Below are 14,981 nucleotides of genomic sequence, written 5' to 3'. Positions count from 1 at the left end.
GAAAAGTTCACCTCCACAGGGCCTTAGCCCAGCACCAAATAGAATAGCCAGCCAGCATTTTCTAAATGAGTGAACAAGTGAGCAAATGAACTTTTTGAACACATCTGTTACTTGTTAGAGTAAGCTAGTGTATTTTCAAACCTGTGTATTGTAATTTTTGATTTTTTAGTGCAAAAGGCTCAAGCAAATAGCCATTTAAGAATCTTAAGAGGAGGTTCCCAGGGACCCAATTAAATTTAGAAGGAACATGTTTAGCTTTTGACACTGCTGGACAAAGCATTTTTATGACCACATTCCAGAAGTCAGTAAGTCAAGTTTATTGTCTATTTAGAGGCTGATGTATCCTGTAGTTAACATTCTAGGACTGGCAGTCAGAGGAGTACATAAAATGCCAATTCTCTGTGACGGGGGGAGGAGCCCATTTCCTGGGCCAGCAGCTCCTGCCTTCTGCATGACCACTGACAGTCCTTCTAACCCTCCAGCCAGTTGTGTTCATCCCCAGGCAGACCTAGTGGAAGAATGTGGACGGAGCAAGGCAAGTCTGTCTCTTCCCTCGTGAAAGCCAAAGCATGGATAGCCTAGGAATGGAGAGTGGTCACCTTATCCTGGTACACAATGGCTAGCGTGTAAAATATCACAGTAAATTCATTACTAGATAATTATAGGCTAAGCCACTTGACCTCAGAGTCAACTTCCTTCTGTGTGAAATGGTGATAATGCTTAACATTGTGCCGAGGTTTCTGATTTCAGCCTGGAAGGCCGTCTATGAGTGTTAGATACTGTTTCATTGCCAACCTTTGCTGCCATCCGCATCTTCCTTCCAAGAGAGCGCGTGCAGAACACCAACTTCTGGAAATGCAAGAGGTGTCCATGTAGAGCTTTTACCCTCTTGCTGTTGCTGTATTTTAGATCTGGGAGCGGAGGGGGTCTGGGGGAGGGGACAGGTGACCAGATAGCTCCCAAAAGTGTGGAAACCATACACTCCTGCTCCTTTCTTTCAGGATCAAACTAAATAGACTTCTGTGTCAGCTAAATATGAGCTTACCATGACCTGAGGCCCATTTAATTTTCTGTTCTGCACATTTCCTCCCTGGCAAGAAAATAAAGGGAAAGGAAGCCTTATCCCTAAGTTCAGTTCCTTTTCTGTATTTCTTCATTCAGTCCTTCATTTAAAAATGTCCCAAAAAACCCTGATTATGAAGGTAAAATATAGCAGCATACCAAGAGTATGTAGTAATTGATTTAATTGGACAATACATTTTTTCCTTTTTAAAAATAGCATTTTGTAATTTCAAAAGTAGTGAATGTTCAATGTCATAAAGCACAAAAGAATAAAAACAAAAACTAAATTTGCCTGTAATATCATCACCCAGTCCTAGCCCCTACTAATATTTTCGTGTGTTTAATTCCAGAATTTTTCATTGTATGTACAACATATCTTTGCAAAAATGGCCTTTCCCTATACAACTGTTAAAGAATCTACTTGCACTTTAATGCTGTGTTTTAATTTTTTTAAAAATTAGTAACACCCATAGTTGAGCAGTAGTGTATATTTAAAAATACTCTGTGATATTTTAAGTACATTTAAAAATATCTAAGAAATCTAATTGAATAATTAATCTAGCTGTAATAAAAGGCAAAATTCTATCAAAATGTTCTCTTTTTTGAGTTCACTTTCCTTTGGGGGGAAAAAAGAGAAATTTGGGCAAATAGTTGTTCTTTTCATGGTCCCAGCTTGGTAATCTAACAAGGGAGCGTCTTGGATACATATTTCACTATGAAAAAGAAAACAATAAAAAGGCATATTGAGGTCACATACTCCGTATCTGGCAGAGATTGTGCATTGAAACAGATAAGCACTAGGAACTCCTCTTCCTGACCCGCAGCAAGAATAGATTAGCAGATGTTTGGTCTTGTCCAAAACGTCCGGAAGACCTTTGGTCTAGAAGACATTTGGTCCGCACCAAAAGGTCCTTGATATCTGGTCATCTTTGGTCCTGTATGAAATGTCCATGGAGACATTTGATCCACGCCAAAGGGTCCTTGACATTTGCAGGACCATTTGGTCCTGTCCAAAACATCCAGAAGACATTTGGTTCACGCCAAAAGGTCCTTGATATCCAGTCATATTTGGTCCTGTCCAAAACCATTTGGCATGCACCAAATATGTTCATGGATGTTTTGGACAAGACCAAATGTCAAGGACCTTTTGACATGGACCAAATGTATTGTGGACGTTTTGGAGAGGACCAAATATCAAGGACTTTTTGGCGTGGACCAAATGTTTGACGGACATTTTGGACAGGACCAAATGTCCTGCAAGGGAAGAATAGCATTTTGCTATTTCGTTTTGCTATTAGGAAGTAATTGCACATTAATTTAACACAGTTGCTAGTCATTGTGAAAAAACTTTAAAGTGTCCTATTTTTGATTTTGGGGGTTTTTTTAATCTGTGAAATTAAGATTTTGATCTGAAAAGAAAAATCAGTCCAGATCAAGTGCCATTTCATTTTATGAACCTACTGTGATTATTTCATTCTCTGCTTCCTTTCATACACTTTGTCCAAAGCAGATAACTGGCATCTTGTTATGCCCTGCCCTATTTGCTTTTTATTCATCTACACCTCACAGTGTAATGCTTTATCAGTGTAAAATGTTGTCTTTCTCAGCCATGGATCTTGCCTCATCAACTACTTTAAAAGTTCTCTAGGGCCAGCCCTGGTGGCCTAGTGGTTAAGGTTTAGCAGCCCGGGTTCGGTTCCCAGGGGTGGACCTACACCTCTCTGTTAGTGGCCATGCTATGCTGGTGGCCTTCATACTAAAAAATAGAGGAAGATTGGCATGGATGTTAGCTCAGGGCGAATCTTCCTTAGCAAGGAAAAAAAAAAAGTTCTGTATACTTCTCACCAAGTCCATAGACGTCTCCTCTGTACATCTGGTTTACTGGATTGTCAAATTTCAGTTTTCATGTGCGAAAGGAAAGAAACTTCCTTTCTCCTTCTCTAGGTGAGGCACTGTATTGTATGCTTTCACAGACTTGTCTCACCCTCTGCCAGCTTTACCTCTCAGTAAGGTGAGAAGATTCACCCCTGTCTTAGAGATGAGGACACTGCAGTCTGATGGGTTTGGGAACTTCTCTGAGATCACACAAAGGGTAAGGCTGAGCTCAAACCAGGTCCTCAGATCCCAAAACCCAGGGCTGTCTCTCCTGTACTCTGTGCCTGTTCTGTATGGGTGACTTTTCCGTCTATATGAAGTTTTAAAAGTTGTCTCACCTTTATTTTTATTTATTTATTTATTTTTTAAAGATTGATGCCTCAGTTAACAACTGTTGCCAATCTTTTTTTTTCTTTCTTTCTTTCTTTTTTCTCTCCAAATCCCCCCAGTGCATAGTTGTATATTTTAGTTGTGGGTCCTTCTAGTTGTGGGACGTGGGACACACCGCCTCAATGTGGCCTGACGAGCGGTGCCATGTCCGCACCCAGGATCCGAACCAGCGAAACCCTGGGCCACCGTAGCAGAGCGCGTAAACTTAACCACTTGGCCACCGGGCCGGCCCTTTGTCTTACCTTTAAAAAAATGTTTTTCTTTATGTTTTTTGGCAGAAATCTTTCTTCAATATATCATATACTTTCTAATCTAAGCTAGTCTAGGGTTTGATTTTGGAACAACTTAATTTTGGATGAATTTTGCAATTAGTTATTGTCCTGTGAACTAGAAAACCAATGACCACATTATTATACATGCATGAATTAAGAGTAAGTAGGTCTGTGAATTTGAAGGGGGTTCCTATGAGTGAAGTAAATGGAATATTTGAGATCAAATTTGAATGCTCAGAAGGCTTTTTGGCTTAATTTTCTGCTGTTTTCAGAGATTGACAGAAACTATCCTCTAAATAAATTATGTATGCAGTACTCATCAATTTCGAAGCGCTGTGGTGTTTTGTGTTTTTTTTTAACTCGTGAAGTTACAGGAAAAGATTTTTTTTCCCTCTTTATTACTTGAATGAATGAAGGAACCAGTGAGGCCTCTTAGAAAATACATTGACCTTGTGGTTGAGAGTCTTGTTATACAATTAGGTGACTGTGATCAGTAAGGTGATGTCTTTGTGAGCCCAATAGGATTGTGCCCGTGGTAAAATAGCACTCCCAAAGTCATCACAAATTTCCATCCCAGGAACTTCAGTGTTCTTGCCTGAGATACTTTGATTACAGTTTGCATATCCTAAATATTGGCCAAGTATCAGAAAATAGAGTTAATCAGAACACTCCATTCTCCAGGTATTCCGTATAATATTGATGCTACTTGAATGTGGATGTGTGATAGAAATATATCACATGTATATTAAACCCAGGTTGAAATTCGTGGAAAAGTTATGATTTGTATTAAGTTCCTTCTCTGCTGTATTGAATGTAATGAATTACTCTACCAAATAATATAGATAAGTATTTTATTATTGATGTGCTTTTGTGGAAATATGTCCAAGAAACCTGTTTCTTTTCCCAGTGAAAGAGGTGATATTGTCCAATTTGATGGTGAAACGTGATATAGGACAGGGGCAGACATTCTTAACAAATAAAGTCGTTAATGCTTTGAGTTTAAACTTCAGCTCATTTGTTCAAGGCAGTGCCCCTGCGGCTCCTGTTTGAACAGCACACAGCTAGGCTAGATTTAGGAGGCAAATTTTTCATTAGCTTCTTTTGAAAGATGCCTGAAGTCAAAGCCCTTGAAGGACTCTGCTACCGAAAAATCATTGCCGCCCTGGTGGGTAGGTGAGATGGATGATTAAGCTACAAGGAAGCCACACACTGGGAAATGGAAATTTTAAAGATAAACTGATCAACCTGCCTAGAAAATCCATATAAGATAGAAATGGGGGAAAGAAGATTTAGAAATAAAATTTCCTGCGGCTGTTCCATGTCAGAGTATTGTCGTCAGATTTGGTGAATCCTATGAGAGCAAATAATAAACATCTTTTTGGCTTTTAAAAAAGACAATATTTCACAGAAATTTAAATTTCTGTATTAGAAATTTAAATTTGGAGTATTAGAACAGTAAAGTGTTTTGATTGGAAGAGTTTTTTCCAAGATTAGTTTTGGTTTATTTTCTTTTTAAGCAGAACATAAAGGGAATCAATCTTAAGCGTACATATGTATACAACTGTGTAACCATCCAGATCAAGATTTAACGCTTTTCTAGTTCTCTAGAAGGCTTATTCTTACCCTTTCTAGTCTCTACCCCCCAGAGGTGGCCAGTGTTCTGAGCTTTGTCATAACATTCATTTTGCTGTTGTAACTTCTTGTGAATGGAATCATGGCGGGATGTGCTCTGGAGTCTGTCTTTTCTTTTTCTTTTCTCAGCGCTGTCTCTGTGAGATCCATAGATGTTGCCTATGCAGCAGGACATCATTTGTTTTCCTCACTGTGTGGCTATTAATTTATTTTATTTTCATAAAATCAGTAAAGAAGAGAGTGAGACAGTTAGAAAGGGAGAGGGAAATGAATGTGTTGTGGGGCCCTAAGCTGTTTGTATTCACTTCTAAAATACCCCTGCTTCTCCATTTAGACATGAGTGATAAGTTCAAGTTGTTGTGATTTGAGCTTCCATATATTAAGAAAAATTCAAGCAAGGTTTAACTATGCTGTCCAATATGATAGCCACTGGCTACATTAAAATTTAAATAATTAAAATAAAATTAAAAATTCAGTCCCTCAGTTGGCCTAGCCACGCTTTAAATGCTCAGTCACATGTAGCTAGCGGCTGCCTTACTGAATGGTGCAGATCATAACATATCCATTGTTGCGGAAAGTTCTATTGGACAGCGCTGTTTAGAAAACCACCTGTTAGCTCCCTTCTTCTTCCTCTTCCCCTTTTCCAGATATAAGGATGTTATGGTGGGTTTTATTTATTTTTTATTGTAAGTTATCATTTAATTTTGTGGTTCTCTGATCGTCATATTACAAACTTCTATTTCCTGCATTGTTGCCCTACCCTGGGGAAAAAATAAGTGGGAGAATTCTCACAATATGCTGAACGTATAATTTCTAGAATGTACCATGTGCTGTCCCACTTTGGGGCCTTGGCAATACTGCTTGGAGCCCTCCTTCCAGCTTCCCACTGTGCGTTGGCTTCTCATCCATCCGATCTCAGCATAGACTGTCTCCAGGGAACCTCCCCATCCCTCCTCCCAGCCCCCAAGCCTGGCTTACGTATCCCCTCGATTATGCTACCACAGGAACCTGGCCTCCTCCTGCCTGGCCGCTGGGTGCTTGTTTCCTGGCTTCTCTGTCCCACTGGACAACAAGCCCAGTGAGGCCAGAGACCAGTCTGTCATGTTCACTGTTGTATATCCATCCCTTGGGACAGTGCCTGGCACTTAGGAGATGTTAATAAATATTGTGCAAGGAAGGAACAATGGGACGCATGAGGAAGGGGCAGTAACCAAGTAGCTTAATTTGGGGGTGGGGTTCCTCTCCCCTGGGCGAGGAGACTGTCCCAGAAGGGGGTTTATCAGAGATAGCTTTCTACGTGGCTGCCTTTCAGAACATATCAGTGCTTTGGGCTGTTTCTTCAATAGCGATAATGCCACCTTCAAGACATTTGCACCCTTTCCGGTTGAAGTTAATGGTTTTCATTCCCCGGAAGTAATACTAAAAGGCATATCCAAACTGAGACGATGATGGGTGAGTGATTGAAGGGGAAGGCAGCTGGAGAAGTGAAGTTGGAGAATGGTGATAATATGACAGAATTCTGCTGCATCCATCAGCCGGCAGCTGTTCTTGGCATCACAGGCCAAGACTCACCAAGCCAAATGCCCTCACGGGGAGGCAACTGTAAATGAAGCGTATTCTATCCGGACAGGTAACAGAAATCCCAACTCAAACTAGCTTGAAAAATAAAGAGATTTATTTTCCCAAGTAACAGGAAATTTAGAGATAGAGGCTCAGAGTTGGTTGATTCCATGTCTAAACAATGTCAGTGAGAACCCAGCTTTCAGCTCAGGCCTCCTGGGTGTTGCCTTCCTCCTGGGCGGGTAGGGAAATGGCTGCTGCAGGTCAGTATCCCCTCCGGGACCTCAGTGCCAGATAAAGAAGAGAAACATCAGCTCCAGTCACTGGCGAGGGAAGGAGCTTGCCAGAATTGTGTTAGATGAAACATCTAGATATTAAGTGTCCACTACAAGCGCCAAGACCTCCCAGCCCCAAAGATCCTCCCCCAACCCCAGCCCATGGATTTTAAAAGTTCTGTCAGTCTCACCAATCCAGAAAATACAGAAGGAAAAGCCTTTACTCTGTTAGCTAATGTCAGTTAGTGCCTTGGAAATGATCATAACTAAGGGGCCGCATACAGAACAGCGAAAGCTTCTGGGATGGAAAGAGAGAGCCTAGGAAAACAGCTAGGAGGGCTCACCAGAGACCACTTCTGTGCTTCCGGGTCCTGATAGAGTCTGATGAGTGCAGCCACCAGGAACTCTCTCCTTGCCCTTAAGGGTTAATCTCCACTCCCCCCCACCCCCACCCCAGCTGAAGAAACATGGGTTTAGTTTTAAATTTAGCAATATCCATACATTTATGATTTATAATGTAAATGGGATAGATTCTGAGAAATCTGGAATCCTTCAACCGATCGGTTATGCTTTAATTTTTTTCTCCTTCTATATAGACCTTGCAGTGTTAGAGCTGCGCTGAATGAGGTCACAGTCTAACTACAGTATTAACCCTGCAAATCTGTTCATTTTCGCCTGAGCACCCTCAGGCAGGATATAGAATGTGTCCAATTGAAAAACTATTACAGACACCGCGGTGCTGTGATGGGCTGAATTGTAACAGGGTGTGTGTGGGGGGGGTGCCTTTAGCTGGGAAATCATTTGTAAAAGGAAGTCAGGAGGTATGTATCTCTTAAAAGCACAGATTATGTGATTGCATTTTAAAAGGAAAACAATGTGGTTTTGGTCATCCGAATTTTAACATGCTACTTTTAATATTTCCAAGTCTTAACTGTTTTATATTTCCTACCAACTGTCTTTGTTCTTTAATTTTTTCTCGTATTCAATACCTCTTTGACTTCTTTTCTCTGTTGTGTTACAAACATCCTTTTGTGCTTTTTTAAATATCTATTTTGCATTATTAAAAATACACAAGAATGTATAAAAAAGAATAGAGTGAACACCCATGAACCCACCACCCAATTTAAGAAATAAAACATTAACTCTGTTTCTGTGACTGTTTCTGGGCTCTGTTTGATCCAGCGTGGAGAAAAGCATAAACACAGATGGTCAGCATTTTGTGTAAAGGCCCAAGCACCAGCCCGTTCACAGTAGACGCGGAGTTTCGGAAAGCCTGTGCGTTCACGGTCTTGCCTGGACATGTGGTTAATGCTAAGTAGTCTAACATTGTGCCCCAGGTAACTCCTAAAGCTGTTTCCAATCATAAAATCTATGATGTTTTGCAAATTTATATTTTATCATGCTGGGTTTTATGCACAAAAACTAAATGACTTCCCCTTTTTAATCTCCATCCAAGGCATTTTTCAAAATCCCTTTATTATGCCTTATCACTGGCTTTGCCACACATTGTTTGCATGTTTGAAAACAATCTCTGGCAAAATTATAAATCTGAGAGTTATACTAGTGGTGTTGGTCTTGCAGAATTTAGACATACACAAATGCTATTCTAGCTTATTCCTCAGATGTGGACTCTAAATATTTGACCCCTTCATTGAACACAAGCAACCTGACTTTACTTGTCTGTGATTTGGGCTCTAATTTAAAGGCAATCAACCATGTTTGGAGAGTGTTTGAAATATGTATATTGTATCCACGGAAAGGATGTAACATTTTATTTTCTCAAGAGGACAGTTTCTTCAGCATGGTCTCGCTGCCACCATGTGCTATGTTCCTGCTCTCTTTGCTCCCATTGCACCTCTGCCGTGGGACTGCCCACTGCTCCGTGGACATCTGCCTCAGCACCTCCTTGGGAACTTGACCTCCTCAAGAAACGCGGCGTGCAGAAGAGCAGCGTGCTCGTGGCTCACAAGCATATACTTATCACTGGAGGGTACACTCTTTTCAAAGTGTCCCCAGACCACAGTGTTATAGGGAGAGAAACAGAGAGCCAAATGCATAGAGTGGGGGTAGTTTTTTTTTTTTTTAATCTGTTGACTGATAAACTTGTGCCTATTTACAAGATTGCTTTGAGTATGTGAGCTGATGTCTAGACCAGTCATGCCCTCTTTTTCCCGATTTGAAAAATAGACATCGAAGAAAACTTTTTGCAGAACACGAGTGCTGAAGGTCTGTATTTATTCCAAGTGCATATAGCAATAAGGGAGTTTTCAAAGAGAAGGAGAAAGCATGCCTATTTTATTTAGATGTGATTGTTTTAAGTGTGGATTATCTTTTCATTCGGAGTGAACAGTATTTCTTTACATGCCATTTACCAGTTGTAAAATGTGAGAAGTCATTAGTAAAATAAGCTGTCACAGTGCTCAGGATGATTTGAAATGAACATGAATTCGGCTCCTTGATCCTGAGCATGCAAAGTTTCCCTTTGCTCTGTCATAGAATTTATTTTTCAAATATTCATTATAACAAAAGCAAGAGCTTCTGGATTTTATTGCTGAATGAATATCAACGCTAGTCACTGGCTTATTCTTTATGATGTGTGTGTTTCCTTTCTCTCCAGTGCAAAAAGAAGACATGTCTAAATTGGCTTCTCTCTCTGTAGGACAGTCGGCCCAATATGTCAAGACCTCTGATCACTAGATCTCCTGCGTCTCCACTGAACAACCAAGGCATTCCGACTCCAGCACAGCTCACCAAATCCAATGCGCCCGTCCACATTGACGTGGGCGGCCACATGTACACCAGCAGCCTGGCCACCCTCACCAAATACCCTGAATCAAGGTAATCTGAACAACGGAAAAGTCACACTCAGAGTGCATGTATTTGATGATCTAACTGTTTTTCCTTTGATCAGCGTAGCAGGATGGCCTCACCAGGGCCAGGGTTAGGACAGGAAAGTGCCAGGCAGGCCACCCTACGACCAAGGCCACTCTTGGATGTGGCTGCAAATCTTCTACGAGTCAGGGTTGACCCACAGCTTAGTCAAGTATGAACATGTCAAAATGTCACATGAGAATGAAGTTCTGTGATATTTTGTTCTACAAAGAGATTCACGGTTCTCAACATAGTTCAGAAAGGACCATGATTTCTCCCACTGACCTTTCTCCTGTCCTCTTCTAAAACACACTTTCTTATCAGTTCTTGTAATTTAATAGGAGGTCACTTGGCCCAGTAACTTGTGAACTAGAGAGAAAAAAAAAGAGAGAGAGACTCTTATCAGTGAGGCAGTATATTTAGAACAGTATGCAAAAGTCCAGGAAGCCAAGATAGTCTTGTTTAAAAAAAAATAAAGGGCAGTGGAACTTATGAGAGCTCAAGGCAGATAAGTAAATATCGACAGAGTCTTTTCAGGGAGCGTGGGGTACAGTTAGGCAGGATATGTTTATGTTTATGAGATACCCCCTCCCAGGCCCACACCCACCTATTCTAAAGGAGTTCCAGGGGAACAATTTACTCTGTATCCTGGGGCAACCTTCCTGGCTCTGCCTAGATTTGGGGGCTATGCCCAGATCCTCTAACAGAATTTGTCTTCACCAGCTCTGTGGTGGATAGAGGACGAGGCATGAGCTCCCGTGGGCTAATATCAGGAAAAAGGGTCTCTGCCTGTTTTTTGCTCACGTGAAATGGGAACACACCACTCAGGCTTCAGATGGGCATCAATTGCATTTTTAAGATCCTCTTACAAAGAGACAGATATCAGGTAGCTTACCGCCTAGGTAGATAGCGCTGACATAAAAATCACTGTCGGGGCCAGCCCGGTGCCGCAGCGGTTAAGTGCGTGAGTTCTGCTTCACTGGCCCAGGGTTCGCCGGTTCACATCCTGGGTGTGGATGTGGCACCGCTTGGCAGGCCATGCTGTGGCAGGCATCCCACATACAAAGCAGAGGAAGATGGGCATGGATGTTAGCTCAGGGCCAGTCTTCCTCAGCAAAAAGAGGAGGATTGGCAGCAGATGTTAGCTCAGGGCTAATCTTCCTCAAAAAAAAAAACCACTGTCGTCTTGATAACTGGACGAAGGCTGGTGTTTTGTTTTTGTTTTTTTATGTCACTCCACTACCTGATATTGTATGAAAGAATGTGAAGGTTGAGAAGACAGCTGAAATATTTCCTCCTTGATTTCCAGATTTAATTTATAAATTCAAAATGAAATCATTTTTTTTAAAAAACCAGATGTCTATTAATACAATTACCCAAAAAGACTATGTATTTTTAAATGAAATGATCATATCAGTTATTAGGATTATTGAGTTCCCAAATTCCCTAAGTGCATTATAGCAGGTGCTACAAAATCGTGTTAGATGATGGCTATATTTCTCAAGAATATCGTAAGTAGTGTTCTTTTAAAAAAAAGTGCTATTTCCATTCCTTCTAACCTTCTGCTAGACGCACAGCAACGACTGAAAATCCCGGTGCCCCTTCTCATGAATGCTTAATTGTAGGAGGCAAGGCACAAAACAAACCTGAGTCAAAAAACGAATCCTCAGCTGTAGCAAAATTCGCTGGTCTGGTCTGATGAGCTTTTGCCTCAGTCTGATTTTTAAACTCTGATGCAGAGGGAAGTTCATAATTACACCATTTGCATATGATGTAAGCAGTAGGTTTTCTTCTAGTGTTTGTTGCAGCTGGATGGGTCTCTTCCCACTAACTAAGGCCCCACGGGGGTTTTGGTCTTCGTGAAGCTCCCTGGTGTCACTTGGCCTGTTGGCAATGGTAGAAGATAGAAGGCGAGAGGCTCTGTTTAGTCAGTCCCTCTCTCTCAAATAATTTGCCACTTTAATCATTTTGGGCCTTCATGTTATTAAAGACCTCGAAGAGCGTCTCATTTGGAGAGTCTTCCTGTGGCCACCTGTCCATAAGTATTTCTAAGAGTCTCCTGATTGTCCCTCGTTATCCACACCCTGAGACGTGCATCACCTCCATGGATCTTGTCCCTTCAGTATCTTCACTCTCTCATGGCAGCCACTGACCACGTGTAACTGTTGAGCACTTGAAATGTGGCCCATCCAAATTGAAATGTCCTCTAAGTGTGAAATATACACTGGCTTTTCAAGACTTAGTACAGAAAAAAGAATAAAAGGAAAATCTCTCAATTTTTATACTGATTTTATGTTTGAATAATAATGTTAAGTTAAATAAAATATATCATTAAAATTAGTTTCACCTGTTTCTTTTTACTTTTTTAATGTGACCACTAGAAAACACAAAACTACGTATGTGTCTTGCTCTTTATTTCTATTGGACAGTACTGAACTATATACAGATTTTTTTTAAAAACCATTTAATTAAACCTATCCGTCCCCCAGCCTGATGCTTATATGCATCATGAATTGAATTTCTCTTTCACCAACTTAATTAGAAAAGATAAAATTGTTCATCTTCCTTTCCCAATCTTCCCTGTGCTTCCTTGTCTCCACTGGGCCACGGGATCACAGGAGCAACATTGAAAATAATTTGTAGAGCTAATAGTCCCAGATTTGAATGCTGACGCTGCCACTAATAGTTGTTTGGCTATGGATAGGTCCAATTTCTAAGCACCTGTATTCTCTCTTGTAAAATAGGCACAAATATGTCTTGCAAGGTTATTGGGAGGATTAAATGTGATTATGAAAAGCACGCCATGGCCCCACGCCCAACGCATACTATTGCCTTTATACTTAATCTTCTGCCAAACCCAGCAATTGTTTCTTTTCCAACTGCCTTCCAAATTCCAAATATATCCCATTCCTTCATTTCCTAGACCATGGAAACAGCTCTACTTCTGGATTCTTGCCTGGATTACTACAGGCTCAAGGGACTCCGCGCCTGCACCTTCTGATCCTTTATCTTAAATGCCCCTGCCTGTTGCAGAACTGCTGCGCTGGTCCAAGATGATTTTTATCATTAGGAGATACGTTTGAGCACATGTCAAGACTCTTTGAAACAAGCCTTACAAAGTAACTTCTGTTTCTATAGCTTACAGCTAAAGCAGATGACACTGGGTTAGATGTTGAATTGACTGCTGTATGTTACTTTGATCCCTCTTGGGGTTTTTTTTGGGGGGGGGGAGGGAGTAATTAAAAGTTCATTTCAAAGCAACAATCAGATTAATGGGACCCATACACAAATTTTAGTAGTCAGATATACAGGGAAGAAATAGTTCTTCATGCTTTTCCCATAGATGTCAGGTGTTCTTTGCAACTTGTGAGAGAATCTCTTGCATATCATTAGCACTTTGGGGATAAATCCTGGGGCGTTAGGTTGCCCATGACCATAGAATTAGTTCTGTAGCTTCTGGTCCTTTGAGCCCTTCTCATGCTATGGGCCCATTCCCTGCCGCTCTCCCTACTTAGAGCACCCTGGCTCTGCTCTCCCCCACCTTTTCCTGGGTGTGGCCCGGAGGGGAGGGGGCTCTTTCCTTGGTTTTGTTTCCTAGGGTTTTGTTTCCTAGTGTAAAAGTACTAATTCGTTTGTAACGAGTGATATTTAAAGATGTAATATCTTTCTGCCATTTCAAAGGTCCTGCAAAGAGCCTGTACTCCATTTTGAAATATTGTAGGTGATTTTTTATTCTATTTACTGCCCTCTTTGCTACAGACCACCTTTAGAACATTGTCCCCAGAAAGTGGTACAGTGGACCACACAGCTAAAATTTAGAAGCACCTGGGAAGCATTAGAAGGCCATGCGAGGCCCTGGCCCAGACCAATAAAACGGGAATCTCTGCGATTTTCCTGAGAGATCCTGATTTTCCCCATCTGGCTTTGAACAACACCAAGTTGTATGGTCCCTCCAAGTGAATATAGCCCTCTTCCTCAATGAATATTTCATGCTATATCATAAGGGTCATTCCACCAAAAGAAAATATCTTTTGATTTTCATTTCTTTAATTACCAAGTTTACCTGGTTCCACTGTGTGTGTACCCATGTCCTTTTTTTTTTTGGCTTGTATACCCTGAGTCAGATTCAATAAGCAATTTGACTTTTAAATTTTACAACAAGGTTAATCACTTCCCTTGTTACTCACTTGCATCATCAGGTGGTTTTTAGCTAAGCGGACCGAAGGTTTCAAATTAACTGAAGTACCACGTACATCACTGATGTGCTCTGTCTTTGCCAGTGTTTTGTGTAAGATGCAAAACAGCTCTTTGGGGGCGTTTACGAGACACAGGCTGATCCGCACGACCTCAGTGATAAACACGGTTCCCCTTCAGAGGAGCCTGCAAGTCTCCAATTCTGGTTGCTATTTTGAATTGTAATCACCAAGAAAAACACCCAGTTCAGATCTGCAGTAATTTTACATCAAATAAGTAAAACAAAAAAAGTCAAGAAAAATACATCAGCATCATGAAAAGATTTTAAACGGATATACAAAGAAGTTGGAACATACTTAACAGTTTGTTAGCTTGGTTTATAAGTTGTAAATATCTAGACATGTGGGAGGTGGGCCTCCCTTGTCCTCTGCCCTGGGACCCACAAATTTTAAGGACAGACCTGATTATATATCTGATTCAAAAGTCCAAGGCACCTACTATTAACATCATTGATAAGGAAAAATCTAGGTATCTAAATAATTAGTCATAAGTAATTAAGATTGGTACCAAATTACGTGGTCTTTTTGAAATCTCCCACTGTTGACACTCTGAAATGTCTTCTTAGGCACATGTGTGTGTGATATTAAAGAAAGATTCTATGCTTTAAAAGAAGACACGAGTCTGAGTTCAGAGTTCCGTCTATTTCGTCCTTCACTATCAACTCAAACAAAAACAATATTAATAGCAGCTGTGTGGATGGTTATTCAGATGTGGACTTTTGAAAACCCGGAAGTGGGCTGATGCTGCCAATTAGCCAAGCCAATCGGGTGGTAATAAGGCAGGGGTCTGA

The 14,981-nt window shown here is 40.9% G+C and overlaps 1 protein-coding gene across 5 annotated transcripts in view; it reads left to right on the top strand.

The window, feature by feature from the left end:
* The window catches only part of KCTD1 (potassium channel tetramerization domain containing 1), a 190,345-nt gene that overhangs the window by 133,753 nt on the left and 41,611 nt on the right, over positions 1–14,981 (top strand). For all 5 annotated transcript variants that reach the window (XM_008527574.2, XM_008527575.2, XM_070627516.1 and 2 more), the window contains one exon: positions 9,726–9,904. In XM_008527574.2, the coding sequence (XP_008525796.1) occupies positions 9,726–9,904 (179 nt within the window). The remainder of the gene's footprint in view (positions 1–9,725; positions 9,905–14,981) is intronic.

This window comes from Equus przewalskii, chromosome 7, assembly GCF_037783145.1.
Source record: "Equus przewalskii isolate Varuska chromosome 7, EquPr2, whole genome shotgun sequence".
Classification (NCBI taxonomy): Eukaryota; Metazoa; Chordata; class Mammalia; order Perissodactyla; family Equidae; genus Equus; species Equus przewalskii.
Note: the sequence above shows the minus strand (reverse complement) of the source record. Positions and strands in the feature narration are given on the sequence as shown.